Source organism: Monodelphis domestica, chromosome 4 (genome assembly GCF_027887165.1).
Source record: "Monodelphis domestica isolate mMonDom1 chromosome 4, mMonDom1.pri, whole genome shotgun sequence".
NCBI classification, from domain to species: domain Eukaryota; kingdom Metazoa; phylum Chordata; class Mammalia; order Didelphimorphia; family Didelphidae; genus Monodelphis; species Monodelphis domestica.
The window spans coordinates 430869894-430891846 of NC_077230.1; the positions used below are offsets into that span (position 1 = coordinate 430869894).

General features: G+C 45.2%; 2 protein-coding genes across 3 annotated transcripts in view; one reads left to right on the forward strand and one right to left on the reverse strand.

Moving 5' to 3' along the window:
* The first annotated feature begins 7882 nt into the window (after positions 1 to 7882).
* LOC130458786 (zinc finger protein OZF-like) lies at positions 7883 to 13011 on the forward strand. 2 transcript variants are annotated; one of them, XM_056825487.1, is made up of 2 exons: positions 7883 to 9694; positions 10240 to 13011. In XM_056825487.1, the coding sequence occupies exons 1-2, from the start codon at positions 9505 to 9507 to the stop codon at positions 11493 to 11495; spliced, it is 1446 nt and encodes a 481-aa protein (XP_056681465.1). In that variant the 5' UTR covers positions 7883 to 9504; the 3' UTR covers positions 11496 to 13011. The 2 variants fall into 2 exon arrangements, with proteins under 2 accessions (XP_056681465.1, XP_056681466.1); XM_056825488.1 differs by having other exon boundaries at positions 7886 to 8531.
* Positions 13012 to 18324: 5313 nt separating this feature from the next.
* The window catches only part of LOC100619377 (zinc finger protein 835-like), a 35749-nt gene continuing 32120 nt past the window's right edge, over positions 18325 to 21953 (reverse strand). The window contains exon 3 of the transcript XR_008918171.1: positions 18325 to 20711. The gene's annotated coding sequence lies outside the window, so the exon portion shown is untranslated. The remainder of the gene's footprint in view (positions 20712 to 21953) is intronic.

Here is a 21953-nt window from a genome sequence, read left to right on the forward strand (position 1 = left end):
CAACAGAATTCCATCTCACAGTTGCCTCCCATTGCCCCTCCTATACTTAGCCTCCAACAAAAGGTTTCCTTGCCTGCCCTCCACCCAAAAGTTAATTAGATCAAGGTACCTTTAAATCCTTAGAGGGACCACACCCTGATTTAATCCCCAGGTAGTAGCACCATTTACTGACAAAACCCAGAATTACAAGCAATTTAATAAATTATATATATTTTCTTAATCTCCTGATTACAACACCAAGCAGCACGAATGCTACTCTGCATGAAAGCCTTCTGGCTTTTGCCCAATCGGGAAGGTTTCAGAATGCCTCCTTTCCCCTATGTTCTTAAGAAATTTTCTTTTTCTATTCCTAAATGTTATGACAAGAAATGCTACCACACAGAAAATTAAAGCTGAAATGTAGGCCAACATGCAAATTCAATTGGATAATTTCAGATACTTCTTACCGGGTCAAATGGCAAATGCTGACCCCATCCAAAACATGTCTGATTTTTATAAGCCTGTTCCTGAACCACTAAGAGAGGAAAATCCCATTTCTCCCAAAATGGGAGAGGGAAGACCTATTTTCTATATATCAGGTGCAGAACCACCTCTCTCATGCTCTGCAACTCCTGGCTAACCTTACCTCCCCTGATCCTTCTCCTTTGACCCTTCCTCTCCTGTCCCTTCTCCCACCCCATGATCAATTCCAGCCCTGAGGAAATCTTGTCCTCCTATCAAACCTGTTTCTCCCCATGCTGCTTCAGTATGCCCACCATTACCCAATTCCAATAAATTCCTTTTCCCCTTAAGGGAAGTGCCGGAAACGGGGATGTGATAACCCTAAGACACCATAAACCTTTTATTCCCCAAGATATAAAGGAATTGATATGAAATGTTCCCAGTTATGAAGAAGATACATTTATGGTAACAAAAAAGATGGCTGACATAATTTTTCAATATAATCCATCTTATAAAGATGTTGAAAATTTGCTCCAGGCTTTTCTAATGGAACACGAGAAAAAAAAATTGTTTCTCATGTCAATAAAGTCTGGGGGCACAATGCAGCACACTGGTCATCTCAAGATCCAGAATGGGATTATAACAACTCTGAGGACTATTTACAACTATATCGTTGTAGGGAGGCCAGTCTAACAGCAATGAGAGAATGCTCTGAAAATAGGGATACATGGACAAAATTTGAAAACCATAATCAATCATATGATGAAACACCCTCCAAATTCATGGATAGGCTCACTGAGTTTGGGGGTTGGTACCTAGACTTTGGTCTTTCTAAAGAAGAGGATATTAGGCAAATAAGGTGACACTTTGTCAATAACTCTTGCAATACGTTCTGGAATGATTTTAAAACGCATTGCCCAAGGTGGCCTGAAATGGATCTGGACAAGTTGAGAAAAACTGCTACTTATTTTCCAAAAGGCAACAAAGAAAAACAGGAAGAGACTAATGACTTCATGGAAACAATTTGGAAGTAAAATATTTAAGAGATAGGATTGATAAATAGGAAAAAGGGCAGGATACTCAACCAATGGCACTTGCCCCTCTCCAAGAATCTATCGATCCCTTACCTGCTACTTCTGTGAGAAGGGTCACAAAATAATAAATTGTAGAAATTTGTTCAAGGCAATAAAAATAATATCCAGTTGAATAACAACTGCAGAAATAATAATTATGCAAATAACTCTAATAATGATTATAGGAATCACAACTTTAGGACTGATAACAATTCTAGGAATACAAATTGGACAAATGAAACTCAAACCAAATGACCCTAAAACAGTATAACTTAATTGGAGCTCATCCACGAAATACTTGAGTGCTATTGTCCCTCTATATGGGGCAGAAAGTGATGCCCCTTAGACTATTGTTTTTGTTGATGTTAACCCTCTTCAGTTTTGCCTCCCCTCCACATAGTAGCAAAGAAGAAACAGGTTTTTTTTAATACAATGCTGGTCTACCCTCTCACTATCTTGATTTGTACCATCCTTCTTGTCACATTGCAACCTGGTCCGCCTACCTGTACACAACCTTTAGAGATTTTAATAACCTAAATACTAATTGATTTTAAGGGGTTTTCATAGCCCCACTCCCTCTGACTGCTTGATATTGATTTGCGTGTAATAAAAATATAAAGGTCCATTTGGTAACTGAAGTGCTGTAGCAATATTTGTATTCCTCACTTCTGCTTTTTTAGAAATGAAATAGATGAAACATATAGAGGGTCAGTCTCCTGGGAGACATGATACCCCTGGGTAACTCCCTAGAGGGAGCATTTCCCATGAAGTCTACTGGCTTTTGGATATTTTGGACCCAAAAGAGTATTTTTATCAGCAGTACAGAGGGTTTGTGTTTTGGAATTTGTCGAAACCTATCTCCTCCAAGGTAACAAGATTTGTTAGATGTAAAACAACTTGTAGCATGTATTTGTCACACAGCAACTCATGTGACTGATTGTGCCTTATGTTGATAATTAATAATTGCTTTGACTATTGATTATGATAAGAGTTCCCTATTGATGGATCTGTACTATTTTATTGCACTGAATGTGATTGATCCTTCTACTTGAAGAAATTGCCCTTGTAGGACAACACATATATTACCTTGAAAAAGAAAACTTGTAGTAGTGACCTATATTGACCTGATGTGCCTTTTGTAATTTTTTTTGCATTTTCTTGAATGTATTATTTATCTACCTCATTTGCACTTATACTGTGGATCATGGCAAGTTGAAGAGGAAATGAATCTTATTTTTTTGGGAAAGTAGCCTCTATACTTTACCTCTGTGATTGTGAAATATACACATTTTTAACATTCTTATTTTTCTCCCTACATATGCCATACAGAATTTGATTTTTTTCTCTCATGTTTTGCATTTGAAGCACGTCACCAATATTGAGAAGTGTCTTCAGCCAGAGGTCCAGTCTCCCAGCAAGCCGTCACAGGATCCAGGAAAAGGTGTCCTCTAAGCCAAGGCAGGAATCTCTGAAACCAATCTCTCCAGACACCAGGAAGGGAATGAATGCTCGACCACGTTGGTCTCTTTTTTCACGGCACTTCCTGTCATTCCTCCTTCTTCACAGAAACCAATGGCAGTCTTTCAATTTGCCTCGCACTCTCCAAGGAGGGGGGAGGGGCAGTGACCTTTGGAGGTGTGACCTGTGAACTCTCATACTTAATGGCAAGTCGGGTACTTTAAGTTCTTGATTTGATTGGCTAAAAATGGACAACCCTATCTTCCTAGAGCACCCCATGGCCAGATTAGAAAAGGCTTCAATCTCCATCTTTCTGCTTTCTTTATTCAAGTAATATTAACAAACTCTACCAGACCTGGAGTTTGTCATTTAACTTCAATACCCTGCCTGGCCCACAGAAGCCCAGACATCGCTGTCTGCTATATTTTTAATTTAAAATCTAAGAATTTTTTTTGAGATTGTATTTTTATAAAAATCCAAGATTTTGATTTTTGTTCGAGATAAAGATCTTCAAGAAATAAGCTTGTTAACTCCTAAATCCAGAGAATGGATTGTTGCAGAAAGATGCTGGAAAACCCACACTACATCAAGAAGATCAAGGATGAACTTTGGATATGGTTGATTGAACTGAACTTTGATTGAACATTTATTGTAAAGGTACACATTTATGCCAAAAGGGACTGCCCCTAATTTGGCTTTCTGTCAATGCACCCAGCAAAACATTGGTTTTGCTTTCTTTCTTTTCTATTCCTCCCTCACTACTCTAATTTCCTCTTAGAAAATTGAATATTGTGTATATCTGTAGTTAGAAGTGCATTTAGGACTACAAATTGATTATGTCAAATGATCAATGGGGAGACTAGTCTCCCAATGATCATCAGGGGGGACTGTGAACCATAAAAATTCTCAGACCCTACTTCATAAGGTTGGATTGTGAACATTAAAAATTCCCCATTGGGACCATTCCCCATTTGGGCAGTGAAAGTAACTTAGATCAGGAATGTGAGAACTCTACTTCACCATACTTAAGCATGCCTTAGGGGAAGATAAAGTTGTAAACTCCTTTCTGAACAATGAAAAGTACTTAAATCCATACTTATAGTGGGACAAAAAGTTCTTTTTTTTTTAAAATATATTTTATTTGATCACTTCCAAGCATTATTCGTTAAAGACATAGATCATTTTCTTTTCCTCCCCCCCACCCCCCATAGTCAACGCGTAAATCCACTGGGCACTAGATGTTTTCTTGATTTGAACCCATTGCTTTGTTGATAATATTTGTATTAGAGTGTTCATTTAGAGTCTCTCCTCTGTCATGTCCCCTCAACCGCTGTATTCAGGCAGTTGCTTTTCCTCGGTGTTTCCACTCCCATAGTTTATCCTTTGCTTATGAATAGTGTTTTTTTCTCCTGGATTCCTGCAAGTTGTTCAGGGACATTACACCGCCATTAATGGAAACGTCCATTATGTTCGATTATACCACAGTGTATTAGTCTCTGTGTACAATGTTCTCCTGGTTCTGCTCCTCTCGCTCTGCATCACTTCCTGGAGGTTGTTCCAGTCTCCATAGAACTCCTCCACTTTATTATTCCTTTTAGCACAATAGTATTCCATCACCAACATATACCACAATTTGCTCAGCCATTCCCCAATTGATGGGCATCCCCTCGTTTTCCAGTTTTTGGCCACCACAAAGAGCGCAGCTGTGAATATTTTTGTACAAGTCTTTTGGGACAAAAAGTTCTTTAAGCCATGCCTATTTTAGGACTAATACAAAAGGGTGCTAAGTACCTCTAAAGGTCAAGCAACCTGTGAATTTACAAGGAGCGAAGAGGTGAAAACTTACTCAGAGATTTCCTGGTGTAAATTACTCAAAAGTTCACACCTTCTTGTGAAGTAAGAATGGGCTGTCCTTTGAAAAACGTCTACTGTGATTGGTAGATGGAAGAACTTAGGGGAGGTGACATAGGAGAAAATGCCCTTTAAATAGGAGCTCAGATTCATTCAGATGGGCATTCAGAGTGAGGATTGAGCTGGTGGAGGTAGCTGAGATGAAGCTGGCCTGGTGTCACTAGAATCCTGGCTTGGACAGATCTTGTGGTGAGTGATTAAGGACTGACTGATCTTTCTCTTAGGGCTTAGGCCTGGGTTGGCCAGGACTGGCCAGGGCCGAATTATCCCTTTCTCATTATTCTCTCTTTTTCTCTCTTTTTTTAATTCCTCATTTGTATTAATTAATTAAAATCTCTATAAAACCCTGCTATCTTGGGTATATTTCATAATTGGAAATATTTCCCTGGCGACCACCTTATATTTGATTTAAAAACAAGACACTGTAGTGAAAACATTTTCTGCGGTCACAATTTACTCATCCACTCTTATATCTACTACAATTTATATCTTCCACTATTTTAACTCGTACAGTTTATGGCCCCTCACTACTTTAATTATTACACTGCGAGGGTCCCAGGATGGTGAGAAAGTCCAGAGAATCTTCCCTCACTGGCTTCTTGTGAAGACTGGAACAGGGAAGGTGCTTGGCTCTTCCGGGACAGCGAAGGTTCAATATAACCCCGCCTCTTTTTAGGAGCCACTACTTCAAGGTTGAGGCTGAATCACCCAAAGTGCAAACGTGAAGTGGGAGGTCTGTGGGGCGACCAATCAGAATCGACTTCTGGCCAGTCCTAGAACAGAGCTTCACCTGTGATTTGTGGCCCTGGAATTGGGGGCGGCACAGAAGTGATGCCAGAGAAATGCCTTTAAAAGTGAGAGTGCTGCGGGAGTAGGACTTCCATTCCTGCCAGGACAATTCTTCCTCTTTGGAGTTGAGGCTGGGGAGGAGGGGCAGAAGGGTGTGCCCACTGCACTGACGCGTGGGGGAGTGGAAGCTGATGTTAAGGTCTGGGAATTCACCCACCACCAAGGCAGACCTCCGGCAATGTAATCAGACACGGAAAAGGCCCCTTATTGTGGAACTGATACCCGCATCAGTGGGAACCTCTGCCGTCAGAGTTCCAAGTTACTTCTGACAGGCTGGGCTTGAAATACTTTTCATGAATAACCTTTGCTGGAAAGTTGTTTTTGCACCTGGGATCTCGGGGCTGAAGCTCATCAGGGACCTTGGACAGGCCCCAGCGCAGGGGCCGAAGCTTATCTGTCTGTAGGGGGCCTCGGCCAGGTCCGACGTTTGCCTGTCCGCAGCGGGGCCTCGGCCAGGTCCGACGTTTGTCTGTCTATAGCGGGGCTCCGATGTTTGTCTGTCCGCAGCAGGGCCTCGGCCAGGTCCGACGTTTGCCTGTCCTCAGCGGGGCCTCGGCCAGGTCCGACGTTTGTCTGTCTATAGCGGGGCTCCGATGTTTGTCTGTCCGCAGCGGGGCCTCAGCCAGGTCCGACGTTTGTCTGTCCTCAGCGGGGCCTCGGCCAGGTCCGACGTTTGTCTGTCTATAGTGGGGCTCCGATGTTTGTCTGTCCTCAGCGGGGCCTCGGCCAGGTCCGACGTTTGCCTGTCCTCAGCGGGGCCTCGGCCAGGTCGGACGTCTGTCTGTCCGCAGCGGGGCCTCGGCCAGGTCCGACGTTTGTCTGTCTATAGTGGGGCTCCGACGTTTGTCTGTCCGCAGCAGGGCCTCGGCCAGGTCCGACGTTTGCCTGTCCTCAGCGGGGCCACGGCCAGGTCCGACGTCTGTCTGTCCGCAGCGGGGCCTCGGCCAGGTCCGACGTTTGTCTGTCTATAGTGGGGCTCCGACGTTTGTCTGTCCGCAGCGAGGCTTCCGCCAAGTCCGACGTTTGCCTGTCCGCAGCGAGGGCTCGGCCAGGTCCGACGTTTGTCTGTCTATAGCGGGGCTCCGACGTTTGTCTGTCCACAGCGGGGCCTCGGCCAGGTCCGACGTTTGCCTGTCCGCAGCGGGGCTCTGACGTTTGTCTGTCCGCAGCGGGGCCTCGGCCAGGTCCGACGTTTGTCTGTCTATAGCGGGGCTCCGACGTTTGTCTGTCCGCAGCGGGGCCTCGGCATTTTTCCTGGCTGAATTTCTCAAGGCAATTTTCAATTTGGATCTCCCTCACTGACTCCCCCGGCCCTGGCTAGTGCTCAGGCTGGAGGGCTCACCCTAAGCTCTCCCTGACTTCCTGCTTCGCTGTGAATCCGCCTCTGTGGAATTACTCACATCCCCAGCTGCGGCTTTTCGGCTTTTCTCTCCTACATTCCGGAGCTCCTCCTCCCCCCACTTTGATCTGACAGCACCCTGTTTCTGCGCCCTGGCTGGGTGCCTGGGCCTCTCTCCTGGGGCCAAGGGCCTGCTCTGGTGTCACACTTCCCGGCTGGGAGAGCTTGGCTGGTCCCTTCACTCCACCTGCCTCAGTTTCCTCCTCTGTCGCTAGTATAAGGGGGAGCCCTGGGGCAGGACCTCTTTCCCCTCATCTGGAAAATGGGGCTAGAAGCCCCGCCCCTTGCTCCTCGGCCCTCCCCTGGCAGCCCCTTGCCCCCTCCCACCCTGCTGCCAGCACCCTCCTGGCTGGGGCCCGCCAATCAGGGTGACGCTGGGCGGGGCGTCTTGGCCCCGCCTCCTTCATTCTGTGTTTCTCTCTACCCCGCCCTTTTCTCTGGCACTGAAGAGTCTGGCCGCTGGGCTGCCTCTTGCTGAGGGAAGAGGGGCGAGCCGGGTGCCGCGCGTCTTTCTCGGGCCGAATCTGCGCCCTCTTCCCCCCCTGCGGCCCCGCCCCGCCTCTCTCCTTCCTCCCCTCCCCCCCCAGCGGGGGCCGGCCTGTCCCAGCAGTCCAGAAGAGAATGTTGGAGGAATAGCCAGGGCGGGGCAGGGCTAGTGGGGCAGCTCTCCAGGTGTGGAAAGGCAGCTCCTCAAGTCCACTTGGGGGGGGGGGGGGAAGGAAGCAAAGTCACCCGGCCCGGGGACTGATCCACGAGCCACACTCGGCACGTCGGCCTCTCGGACCCGCTGCTCGCAGGGGGCAGCTACGAGATTTCCGAGCCCGCCAGCTGTGGCCTCTCCCTCCACAGGCACACAGGGCCGAAGGGAGAGGGAGGCAGGAAGACCTGAGTTCAAATCCTGTCTAAGACGCTTTTTGGCCGGAGTGACTCTGGGCAAATCACCTCGCCTCTCTGCGTGCCTGCTCCTGGCCTCAGCAATCTCCAAGCGCCCCGGAGGGCTCTGTGCCCAGGCAGGATCCCATGTCTCCCGCTAAAACGCAGCACTAGCCCTGGATGGTCGGTTTCTAAGCCCGCTCTGGTCCAAACAGCTCGAAAGCCCCGGGCTGAGCGGTAGCTATGGATACCCAGGATTAATTGGCTCAGGGACTACGTTGTCCCGCCTTCCCACGCTCTGCGTCCCTTGCAGGCGGGACTTTGAGGCGGCGGCCGGTGGGAAGAGGGCCGGCTGTCCCGGAGTTTTCTGGGATTTGTAGTCCAGCGTGTCTCTGAGCGCAGGCGCACTACGGTCCCTGAGTCTCGGCTGGGCGACCAGGCGCGTCCGCCATTTCAAGCTTTGTCCGAGTGGCCGTCCGTCCGCCACCGCTTCTTCCTCGCGACCCAGACAAAGGCTTTTCTATCAGGTATGGGCGAACTTCAACGTCCCAGGCCTACTGTTTCCCGGGCTGGATCTAAGAGACGGGGAGGGACGAAGACTGTTTCGAATGGCGGGAAAATACAGATCCTGGTGACGTCATCGGTTGCTAGGGCCCTCCGGGCAGAATGTAGAGCAGCTGCCGAGCCCCAGATGAACCGATTGCCCGGTGGCCCCCCCTGCCCATCAGCCCCCTCGTGCCTCTTCCCCGGCAGGTTTGGGGGGCCCAAACAGGAAATGTCAGTTTTGTTGGCAGAGGTCTCGGGGTGTCCCCGGCCTGCTGCCGCACCCCCTTGACGGTCGGGGACCCCGCGGAGGACCGGATGCTGGAGGAGGGAGGTGAGAAGGGTGCAGGGTCCTGGGTCCGAGGCCTCGTGGCAGCCTCTGATCAACCCTCGCCTCTTCCCCCAGCACTAGCCGCGGGAGCCGTGGCCCCCCTCCGTCCTGAAGCAGAGGCAAGGGGGGAGGAGCTCCCGGGCCTTCACGGGTTCTCCCCGCCCCCTTCCTGCTCCTCCCCCATTCAGGTGCCGTCGGGCCTCCCCTGTGGCTGAGGCGCCCCAGCATGCGCATGCGCGGCAGCCCACATCCTCCAGCATCCTCCTGCCGGGACTAGAACCACAGAACCACTTAGAGACCAAGCGCACTGTGCCAGCTGGCCAGAGCGGGAGGGGACACGGGGAGCCGCTAGTTCTGGGCCCGGCCTCCAGCAGGGTCTCCGCGGGTGCCCCTGGAAGTGCCCCCAGCCCTGGCCCTAGCGGGCACCGGCCTCTTGGGGAGACCCTGTGGGTGTGCCGTGCCGGCCGCCATTCAGACTTGGAGAGGCCGGCCCTTCCCCCATCCCACCGGAGGGAGGCGGAGCCCGAGGGCTCTCCGCAGGGCTCGCTGGCCTCTGGGTGGCGCCCTCTGTTGGCTTCCCCAGGCCCCGTGATGGGAATCGCCAGGCTTCTCCCAGGATCTGCTGCATGTTGACCGGGGAGGAGGAGCCTGGGTGGAAAGAGGGCCCGGCCAGCCCTCCCCGCCCCACAGCCATGAAGGCCGCCTCCAAGGGGCAGCTTCACACCGGAACTTTCCAGCAGGAGAAGAGCGGGCCAGCCTCGGAGGGAGGGCCTGGCTTCTGGGCACACGTCCGTGTTGTCTGGGGAGGCTTTGCTGGTAGGAGCGCAAACCCCCCCCCGCCCCCCCCCAGGGTTGGGTCTGAGGTTCCAGGGGCTGCGATTTGAACACAGGTCTGAGCCAGACCCAGGGCTGCTCCCGCTTCCTCTCTAGGGAGGTGCTATTGGCTTGTGGGCTCCGGTTGGGGCTAGGCTTAGCCTCCTGGCACCCTGCAGGGATTAGGCAATCCACAGCCAGGCCCCGAGGGGCCCCAATACACAGGAGATAGAGAAGCACTGAACGGGAAGTGAGCCCCAGGCTTCTTGGCTAGGATCACCCTCCCCGATCAGGGCATTTCCCCCTCCAGCCTTCTGAGTGCAGAGCGCCAACACCAAATCTCCACCTTCGGATCCCCGGCCCTCTGGACTCTGCCTAGGCATCGACCCCCCACGCTTTGGCTTCTTCCTTTCTTGCTGCTTCTCATTCTCTCCCCGCCATGCAAAGACACCCTTCTGGCCTCTGGTCATCTTTTTTAGGTGCGCCTCCGCTGCCGCCACATTTTCCCTGCCAGGCTCCCACTAACGCCTTATTTCAATCCCTCGCAGACTCCTCTCCCATGTCAGAGGTAAAGGAGCCCATCGCAGACAATGACTCATCCCAGGACCTGTTGCAAGAGGAAGAAAGAAAGCGAGAGAGCGAGTTGAAGAGGCTTGTGAGGCCAGTGCCTGCCCGCCACCTTCATCCTAGGGAGAAAAGGGAATGCGGTGCGTGTGGGAAAGCCTTCCTCAGCCACTCGAACCTTGTCGTGGCTCAGGGCGTTCCTGGCAGAGAGAGAACGTATAGATGTCATTCATGTATGATGGCCCCATCACAGAGTTCTCACCTCATCCCCAATCAGAGAATCTGCACTAGACAGAAGTCCTACAAATGCAGCGAATGTGGCAGAAGTTTTAGTCGTCATTCACACCTCATACAACATCAGAGGATTCACACAGGAGAGAAGCCTTATCAGTGTGAGGAGTGCGGGAAAGCCTTCAGTCAGTGTTCACACCTTATTAAGCACCAGAGGATTCATACTAGAGAGAAGCTGTGTCCCTGCGGTGCATGTGGGAAAGCCTGGAACAATCAGAGGATGAACCCTGCAGATATGCCTTATCATTGCGGCGAGTGTGGGAAGGCCTTGGGTTGCCACTCAGACTTCCTGAAGCATCAGAAGAGTCACACTGGAGAGAAGCCTCATCAGTGTCGTGAATGTGGGAAAGCCTTCAGTCACTGCTCACACCTTATTGTTCATGAGAGGATTCACACAGGAGAGAAACCCTATAAATGTAATGAGTGTGAGAAAGCCTTCACTCAGTTCTCAAACCTCATTCAGCATCAGAAGATTCATACTGGAGAGAAGCCTTTTCGGTGCAACGAATGCGGGAAATCTTTTAGTCGACACTCCCACCTTACTCAGCATCAGAGAATTCATACTGGAGAGAAGCCTTACCAATGTCAAGAATGTGGCAAGGCCTTCAGTAACCGCTCTCACCTTATTCAACATCAGCGAGTTCATACAGGAGAGAAATCTTATCAGTGTAATGAATGTGGGAAAGCCTTCAGTCACTGCTCCCACCTTATTGTCCATGAGAGGATTCACACTGGACAGAAGCCTTATCCGTGTAATGAATGTGGGATAGCCTTCAGTCAGTGCTCAAACCTTGTGAAACATCAGAGGATTCATACCAGAGAGAAACCTTATCAAAATAACGAGTGTGTAAAAACCATCAGTCACCGCCCGTACCTTATTAAACATCAGAAAGCCTTCATTCAGAACACGCCTCTTTCTCAGAGGGTTCATACCCAGTTAGAAACCTAGTTGTTTCTAATTTAATTGAACTGTTTCTGAATTCTAATCTGAGGCTTCATCATGGAATAGAGGTGACCACAGGCTCTTGATCTCTATGGCATAAGGACACACACTTGGGGAGGTTCTACCATGCTGTAAAGGCTTCAGATATGGTCCAAGCAAGAGACTGTGATTGCTTCAAATAGGCAGCCTAGACATCTAGAAGCTTGTTACTATTCATTGGCGATGATTTCTTTGACCTTGGCAACCTATGAAATCAAGCAAAATACAAACTGGCCCCTGGGCCTATATAGCCTTGAATTCTGAGATGTTGGTGACTGTCAGAAAAGGGGATCTCAGAGGGTCCCAAGGATCACCACGTTGAACCTTTTTATAGTTTAACTTACCTCTAATTGAGTTCTTTATCTAATGACCAAGAAGTGGACACACCACTGGAAGAACTGAAGAGTATCTGTTTCAATGTGGTCACTTTATATATGAAACCAAAAGACAAAAGGGAGTTGCAGCTCTTAGAAGGATGGCTCAGTTTCTTTGAAGAGAGGTCAATGTAGAAGTCAGTAAATTGCTCTTACCATGTATCTGAAGGCACCAAGGAATATTTTCTGAACTATTTGGACTTCTCATATTTCTCTGATAATGAGAATTAAAAAAAAAAAAGACCATTGTGAAATTTATTTCAACTTAGTTACCAACATTAATTACAGAGAATTAAGTGGGAGAAAAATTCTACAAACACCTCAAGAAGACCCTCTAGATTAAATCAGCTCATACTTTAGCTATCCAGTGCTTTGAGTGTAAAAGTGGGACTAGGCAAGGATAGAGAAAAATATGTTGGGAAATGTGGTCCAGGAGATTAAGGTGAGAGAAGCCAAGGATGTGAGGACTATACAGAATGTTCAGGCCTATATATACACCTCATTAATATCAAAATCACAGAAAAACTCAAGGGCTTTATTATTCCTGGAAATGGTGATAGCATCAATTGCTATTTCATCATGCCTATTTTCCTGTTATGTAATATATATATATATATATATATATATATATATATAAAAGAATCCATGAACTCAAGAAGGCTATTCTTTGTAATAGTATTAAAAGGGAGAAGGCAAGGTGTTGTAAATTATACTTCACAATAAACCACATCTTTATCACATTAGGGACTGAAAAACGAGTAATTCCAACGTTCTTCATTATTATTTTGGGAAGCATTTGATTTTAGGATAGTAAAATACTGCCTTAAAGGCTTTCCTCCAGTGTATCTTTGAAACATGTCTCAAAATCCTGTACGATTCCTTGAAAGATGAAACAGAAGTGATGATGATCAATAAACCTGTGACCAATGATATGAAACAGAGATATGAGCTTGCAAGCTTCTCACCCTTGGGAAAACCATTGGAAGACATGGACCAGGTGTGCGTTGTGATCTCTATCCTTTGAGGGAAAATTACTTCAGTATGTTGACATTCATTGGTGTCATGAGTTTATTGTTTTGCATTAAATATACTGCCATTAAGCAACATAATGATGTGTTTTGCTTCTTGATTCCATTTATTTAATGGGCAAATCGAGACCGTTTATGCTAATGAGTTCTACCTTCTGTCATTTTCTTTTTGTCCACACTTCCTGGAAGCAGTGAAGTCATTTTTATTAAATACAACTATTAAAACTAGTTGTTAAAACAAATTCTGTTTTTAGGTCATTCTTAATACCTTCTTAATGTTAATCCTCTGTTTTACACATAGTATTTCTTCTCTTGACAATTCTTGAATGTCTCCAGTTTATCAAGTGACTGAGAAATGGCATGACTCCCCAGTTCCATTCATCTCCAGATCACCTTTATCTAGACATTTGACAGCTTGTTAGAAATGCCCCCTTCTCCCTGAAAATAAATTGATTTGAATTCAGATCTTCCTGACTTGGGCACAGTGCCATATCCATTGGAAAGGAAAGGAAACAACCCAAATCGTCCTCCACAGAATTGCACAAATGCTTGTTAGTTCCTTCCTTCTCTCTAGGTTCTTAAATTCTTAGTCCGATTTCCATCTCCACTACCAAAACTGTTCTTCCCAAGGATGCTAATTATTTCTCTTTTTTTTTTAACCTCTACCTTGCATCTTAGAATCAATATTGTGTATTGGTTCCAAGGCAGAAGAGTGATAAGGGCTAGGCAATGGGGGTCAAGTGACTTGCTCAGGGTCACACAGCTAGGAAGTGGCTGAGGTCAGATTTGAACCTAGTACCTCCAGTCTCTGGGCCTGGCTCTCGATCCATTGAGCCACCCAGCTGTCCTCTCCAGTTACCTCTTAATTGCAATGGGTATAGTGCTGGGCCTGAAATCAGGAGGATCTGAGTTCAAATACCATCTGAAATACTAGCTTTGTCGCCCTTGGCAAGTCACTTCACTGCTATCTGCCTAAGTTTCCCCAGCTATAAAATGGGGATAATAATAGCACCTGCCTCATAGGGTTGTTAAGAGGATTCAATGACATTGGTCAAAAACAGCACAGTGGCTGGCACATATTAGGCCCTTATATTTATTTCCTTCCCTGTGCCACCCCCTTTAGTGGGTTCTGTCCTGGACTCTTCCTATTGTATACTTTAAAAATGTTTTATTGTCCGGGCTGCTCGTAGATACAGTTTTAAATTCTGTATACTTCTCTTCAGCTTCCATGGGTTCAAGTATACTATCTAAAAAGTTTCCACTCCATTGCTGTCGGATCTGGGAGGGGGGAAGGAAAGAAAAATAATCATGTAAACATGGGAAAATATCTTAAAAAATAATAAACGTTTCCACTTGACTCTACATAGCTAACCTTCACATCTCTGGAGCTCCAGCCTTGCATTTCCAACTCCGGGCTGGGAATTCCTCTCCTAACTTCCCGTTTCCAGCAAAGGCACTATCATCATTCTGGGGTGCCATTTGGGTTCCTCGCTTCTCTTCCTCAAAGCCATGTCCCTCCCGCTGATCAGAAGGAGGCCCGCAGGCAGCAATCTTCATTTCCTCTTCAGCTGCACAGTGCCTCAGGGCATGTGTTATCCCGCTGTTTTTCAGTCATGTCTGACTTCAGGAGTGTTACAGATAAAAGAGTGGTTGCCTTAAACTGTGACCATGAAAATATGGTTTCAAGATTTTGAATTGCCAAAACTGTAAGATAATTTTTTGTGTCTTGATTTTATATTAAAAATAAGTGGTCGCCCAAAAGAATATCTACCCTTTGACCCAGCCATAGCACTGCTGGGTCTGTACCCCAAAGAGATAATGGACAAAAAGACTTGTACAAAAATATTCATAGCTGCGCTCTTTGTGGTGGCCCAAAACTGGAAAACGAGGGGATGCCCATCAATTGGGGAATGGCTGAACAAACTGTGGTATATGTTGGTGATGGAATATTATTGTGCTCAAAGGAATAATAAAGTGGAGAAGTTCCATGGAGACTGGAACAACCTCCAGGAAGTGATGCAGAGCGAGAGGAGCAGAACCAGGAGAACACTGTACACAGAGACTAATACATTGTGGTACGATTGAAGGTGATGGACTTCTCCATTAGTGGCGGTGTAATGTCCCTGAACAACTTGCAGGGATCCAGGAGAAAAAAACACCATTCATAAGCAAAGGATAAAATATGGGAGTGGAAACACTGAGGAAAAGCAACTGCCTGAATACAGAGGTTGAGGGGACATGACAGAGGACAGACTCTAAATGAACACTCTAGTGCAAATACTATCAACAAAGCAATGGGTTCAAATCAAGAAAACATCTAATGCCCAGTGGACTTACGCGTCGGCTATGGGGGGTGGGGGGGAGGAAAAGAAAATGATCTTTAACGAATAATGCTTGGAAATGATCAAATAAAATATATTAAAAAAAAATAAGTGGTCGCCATGGGGAAAATTCCCAAATATGAAATACCCAAGTCAGCTGGGTTTTATGGAGATTTTAATTAATACAAATAAGGAATCAAGGAAAGGGAGAGAGTAAGAGGAAATAAATGTATGAGGGGCCTAGGCCAAAATGGCCTAGGCCTGAGCTTTAAGAGAGAGATCAGTCAGTCTTTAATCCACTCACCACAAGATTTGTCCCAAGCAAGATTCTAGTGTTCAGAGAGACCCTTCAGTTTAGCTCCTCAGCTCCACTAAGTTCAGCCACCGAGCCCTCCAATTCAGCCTTGGCAAGCTGAACCCCCTCAGAGGCCTTTCTGACCTTTTAAAGAGAATTTTCTTCTATGTCACCTCCCCTAAGTTCTCACATCTACCAATCACAGTAGACGTTTTCACAGGACTGACCATTCTTAATTCACATCTTCTTTAGTTCTCAACTTCTCTGGGTAGACTCAAAACTTCACACCTCTTTTGTTAAGCTTGTCCCTTGCAAGTTTGCAAGTTGCCTGACCTTCATAGGTACTTAGCACCTTTTTGTATTAGATCTAAAAATAGACCCAGCTTAAGGGCTTTTGCCTCACTATAAGTATGAGTTAAGTACTTTTCATTGTTCAGTAAGGAGTTCACAACTTTATTTTCCCCTAAAGTATGCTTAAGTATGGGTGGAGTAATGTTAGAGTTATCACATTCCTGATCAAGTACCTCCATTGTTTAAAATGGGGAATGGTCTTAACCAAATGTTCTAAGGTAGAGTCTCAGAATTTTTGACATTCACAAGTCTGAGAAATTTTAAGATTCACAGGAGGCAATTTCGGGTTTTCTTGGTAGAGATGTTGGAGTAGTTTGCCATTTCCCTCAGCTCATTTTACACATAAGGAAACTGAGGCAGAGTTAAGTGACTTGCTCAAAGTCATACAGTTCTTAAGTGTCTGAGGCAGATGGAACTCGGGAAGATGAGTTTGTGATTCAAGATTCTCTGCAGTGTCAGACAGGGATGACCTTGGAGTCCTTGAATCTTGCCCCTCACCCTCAATACTGAGTCACCAAATCATTTCCATCTCGCCTCCACCTCTCACTTTCAGCCCTTTCCACGTACACAGCCATGACTATAGAAGGATCCTCCTTCTCCAGACTCCTGAAAAATAATGTCAGAACTGGTCTCCCAGCCTCTGGCCTTTCCTCTCAGCAATCCATGCCCCACAAAGCTGCCAAAGCGCTCTTTCTGCAGCTCTAATGTGACTCTAGTGCACCCTGCTCAAAGCACATGCTGTTGCTGCTTCCTCTTTTCTAGTTCCTGCCATCCCTGAAGTTCTCATCGGAAAGCTCTTCTCCATTTCTTAGCCAAACAACTCTAGGAAAAAAGGGGTCAACACTTGCCACCAGCAGGCCTTGTCCTTGCACTCACTGTCTTGCAGTCTGCAGTTCAAGCCCATCATTCAATGGAAGGAAACTCCTCTCTCCAGAGTTACCAACTATCTTTCCACTGGAAAATATATTTTACAAGTTTTTTTTTCCATTAATTGATTTAGAACATTATTCCAAGGTTCCATGATTCACATTCTTCCCCCCCCCCCCCCGGAGCTGATGAGCAATTCCACTGGGTTCTACATGTATCATTGTTCAAAACCTAGTTCTATGTTATTGGAAAACTGGAAAATCTATAGACATTAGCTCAAGCCTCATCCTTGACCTCTCTGCAGGTTTGAACACAATGGATTGCCCTCTTGCAATACTTTCTTCTCTTTTAAGTTTTTGGTTCCCCCACCCCCACCCTTTTCTCCTTTTTGTCCTGCCTCTCGAGCTGCTCTTTGGTCTCCTTTGCTGGATCTTCATCCAGGTCCTGCTCTCTATGGGTGTCCTACAGGGTTCTGCTCTGCACCCTCTTCTACATCTGGTGATCTCATCAGCACCCTTAGATTCAATCATCATCCAAAAATGATTCTCTAATCTACTCATGGAAGCCTAACTTCTCCACTTAGCTACAATCTCACATCTCATACTGGATGTCCCATAGGTGGATTTTTTAAACCCTTACCTTCCATCTTAGAATGAATACTGTATATTGATTCCAAACAAAAGAAAGGTAAGAGCTAGGCTATGAGAATTAAGTGACTTGTCCAGGGTCATACAGTTAGGACTTATCTGAATCCAGGTCCTCCCATCCCTAGGCTTGGTTCTCAATCCACTGAGCTGCCTTCCAGTAGACATCATAATATCAAGACTTTTCCAAAATTGAACTCATCTTTTTCTCCAAACCCTCATTTATTTTTAAGACTATTGATTGATTGTCACCATATCTTGCTAAAAACATTATCTGGTGGCAGATTGCTTTCAAGTTAGAATGCCAGAATTGGAACTATGCCCAAAGGGTGCTAAAAGACTGTCTGCCCTTTGATCCAGCCACAGCACTGCTGGGTTTGTACCCCAAAGAGATAATAAGGAAAAAGACTTGTACAAGAACATTCATAGCTGCACTCTTTGTGGTGGCAAAAAATTGGAAAATGAGGGAATGCCCTTCGACTGGGGGATTGCTGAACACATTGTTGTATATGAGGGTGATGGAATACTATTGTGCTCAAAGGAATAATGAACTGGAGGGATTCCATGTGAACTGGGATGACCTCCAGGAAGTGATGTAGAGTGAGAGGAGCAGAACCAGGAAAGCATTGTACACAGAGACCGATACATTGTAGCATGATCTAAGGTAACTGACTTTGCTACTAGCAGCAATGCAATGACCCAGGACAGTCTTGAGGGACTGAGGAGAAAGATTGTATCCACATCCAGAAGAAGAACTGTGGGAGCAGAAACACAGAAGAAAAACAACTGCTTGATCACATGGGTTGAGGGGATATGGCTGGGGATTGTGGGAAGGAAATCACTTTAAAAGACTGATATATATTAATTTAAGGTCGCCAAGGAATTCAGCTATGTAATTGCTAAATGAAAACTCAAGTCAGCAGTCAACCTTTTATGGAGTTTAATTACAAACAGGAGGAAGAAAGGTATTAGAGATAGAGAGAGGGAGAGAGAAAGGGGAGAGAAGGGAATAGGGCTTAAATACCCCTTCTGTTTAGGCTGGGCCAAAAGGCCCAAGCCCTTAGATAGCTGAGGCAAAGAAAAGAGATCAGTCCCTATCACTCATGTGACCAAAATGGAGAAACAGTCTCAGGGGCCTCCACCTCCAGCTTCCTTCAGAGCAAGCTTCTCAGAGCACAACCTCTCAGAGCAAAACCTCTCCAACCAATCACCTCTAGTCCTCAGACCCCGCTATCTTTAAGGAAACCATCCAAGTTCCCTCCCCTCAGTTCTCACACCTACCAATCACTGTCCATGTCTTCCCTGTGCCAATGGTGGCTCTAGCTTAACCCAGGACCGCCCAGAGGTCTGTGGCTTTGCACATGTCTGTTGAAGGTCATATTCTCAAATAATTAAATCTTGATCTATGCTGCAGCCCTTCCTAAATCCTGTTACTCTGAGTAGGGTGGAGATTGGAAGTTCCAAGACCTGGTTCTGTCATTCCAAGTATCTCTATTGTATCAATTCTAAAATCAATCATGACTCAAAGAACTTCCTGTTCTATGCTTAAGCATAGGTCAAAGCCCTTTCCATTGTTCAGCAAAAGGTTTCTGTCCTAAAGTAATCTTAAGTAGGGAGGAGAAGGACCCTCCCATGCCAATGGGGTTCACATTCCAATAGACTATCAGTAAGAAATTTTCCAAGTATGAAATTTCCCAATGGTGAAATTTCCAACATTTATAAGTCTAAGAAATTTTAAGGTTTACAATCCCCCTGATGATCATTGGGAGACTAGTCTCCCCATTGATCATTTAACATATTTTGTAGTTCTAAATGCACTTCTAACTATAGATATACACAATATTCAATTTTCTAAGAGAAATTAGAATAGTGAGAGAGGAAATAGAAAAGAAAAGAAAGCAAAACCAATGTTTTGCTAGGCACATTGACAGAAAGCCAAATTAGGGGCAGTCCCTTTTGGCATAAATGTGTACAATTACAATAAATGTTCAATCAAAAGTTCAGTCCAATCAATCACATCCAAAGTTCATTCTTGATCTTCTTGATGAAGTGTAGGTTTTCGGCATCTTTCTGCAACAGTTCATTCTCTGGATATAAAAGTTTCAAGCTTCTTTCTTGAAGATCTTTCTCAAACAGAATCAAAATCTTTGACTTTTTTATAACAGTAAAATCTTAAACAAAATTCTTGGATTTTTATAAAAATACAATCTCAAACAAAAAAAAAATTCTTAGATTTAAAATTAAAATTCAATCCCCCCTGAAGTAAGTATTTAAAAAAATATCAAGTTTAGCTCAGAATGCAATGTTCAGTTATGGGGTTGTATGTGTCAATTATCAAAAGAATAGAAAAATAATCAAAGACATAAGAAAAATTCAAAATAGACCTTGTATAGGTCCAGTTTAAAGTAATTTCTATCCCACAAATATGTAGGACAGGATGCAGTAATATTTCACTTAGCCATTTGTAGCCAAGACTATAGGAAGTTGCCATAATATAAGAAGAAAAGAATTAGAATTCTATTTTGATGGGGAAATGTCATTCCCTCGTCTGATTTTTTTTCCTCAGGGATATAGGGAGCCAGCATGATAATCAAGCTTTGTACTTGTTTGAGTACTTTGAAAAGAGTGTAGATACAAGGAAGCCCTACGACTTAAACATAAGTTAAGCGTCACAACCTCGAGTCTCACTTTAATATTTCTTGTGTGCTCTATTGGCACTATTCAGGTTTAGTCTGTGCTCCTTGTTTTTATCCCTTTTCCTGGAATCAGACACAAACATTAATCACAGTCCTATAATATTTTATCAATAAATGGCAGGTTCCCATAGTTTAAAGCTTTTAGGCATATATTGATATTATAGCAAGAGTATATATATTAACTTGTATTACTGCAGGGAAAAATAATATTAATATTAATTATGTGTACCTTCAGTACAAAAAATGAGAAAAAAATCAAATATTCTGATCAAAAAATAAAAGAAATAAGAAAAAATAAGAAAAAAATCAGTAATTCAATATATTCTTGAAAAAACAGCATCCATTTGTCTATGGATTATTATCTCCAATTCATATGATAAGATAGAGTCACAATTCATATGATAGGATAGAGTCAATCAGTCTCAGCAGAAGATGCTTTCTTCACATGTGAGCAGTGAATCCAAGAGTCTCTTTTCTCCAATCTTTATAGATGTTGGAGTAGTTAATAATATTTGGAATGGTCCTTCCCATGAAGGTTGAGTTGCTCCAGTTCGCTTGAAATTCTTGATATAAACTTTATCTCCTGGGTAGACTCTAAATGAACATCCTGGTGAAAATATCAATAGTATAGAAATAGGTTTTGATCAAGGACACATGTAAAACCCAGTGGAATTGCATGTCAGCTATGAGTGGGGGTTAGGGGGGAGGGAAGGGAAAGAACATGAATCTTGCAACCATGGAAAAATATTCTAAACTAATTAAGTCCCCCTCCCAATAATTAAAAAAAGCCAAGGCTGTAAGTTAGACTCTGTCAAATTGTCTTACCAATAGTACTCTGGATAACTGTCACCGTGATTAAAATGTCCGAAGCCCACTCTAAGCCTTCAATACTTTCTCTAGATGGATATCGTAGTGTAATTATACTACTGAATTTAAAGAGATGACATGGTTCACAAATCTGATGACATCTTGGTTGAAATAATGGCCTTCCTTGAGTTTATATATGTAGTATGTTCTATTGCATGAATATTTGTGTTTTTTATTCAACGAATAAACGTAGCTTAAGCACCAAAAAAAAAAAAAAATAGAATGCCAGAAGCAAACAATACAATTAATTGCTGTTCAGGACTGTTATATGAGGACATGTCAGGGCATAAATTCTTTGGGTTTGTCAACTAGAAAAAACACAGAACAATTAGTCAACATCACTCTTTAATCAAGGGAAAAGGGGTTCAGTGCTACTAGTTGCAACAACAGAGCTGCCCTGTAAGGCTCAGCGCCAGGGTCGGCCAGCCCTGTGTGCCCTTGCTTGGGGTAACGAAAATGAAGAGTAACGAATGGACGCTATATGAAATGCATAGCGACAAAGTTTAGTGGATTCAGACAAAGCATATATAGGTTACAACCACAGGAAGGTATGACGTTACAGCCCAGCAACAGCAGGAACCAATAATTGGGCAGATTCATAGGAATTCATGACGTTACCTGCCAGGCACCAGGAGGAACCGAGAGGATTCCAAACAAGGGCAGAGAAACAAGTTTCTCACAGTCGTTATCAAACCTCCCTCTGCTGACTATTCCAACCTTGAACATGCAGCTGGGCAGGTTGTACACAGTTCAACCCAAGACCTTGACTAAGCAGCCCAAGCAGGGAGAAGATGAGGGCTTCCACCATTACGGCTCTGCCTCCACTACACTGCTCCCCGAGACTGCACAGTCTGGACGCCCTGGTCACTGACCCCTGGGAGTGCCACCGACTCAGGATGGACTCCAGGGAACAAAAGAACTTGGGGAACCTCTATACCCTTTGGGGAGTCCAGGGGCAGGGAAAGATGATGGACATCACTAT

What these genes read in the sequence shown, in the direction of transcription:
- LOC130458786 (XM_056825487.1), top strand. Translation starts at nt 9,505, where the DNA reads ATGTTGACCGGGGAGGAGGAGCCTGGGTGGAAAGAGGGCCCGGCCAGC. An exon ending in TGTCTGGGGAGGCTTTGCTG is followed by an intron (nt 9,695 to 10,239) that starts GTAGGAGCGCAA and finishes AATCCCTCGCAG; the next exon opens with ACTCCTCTCCCATGTCAGAG.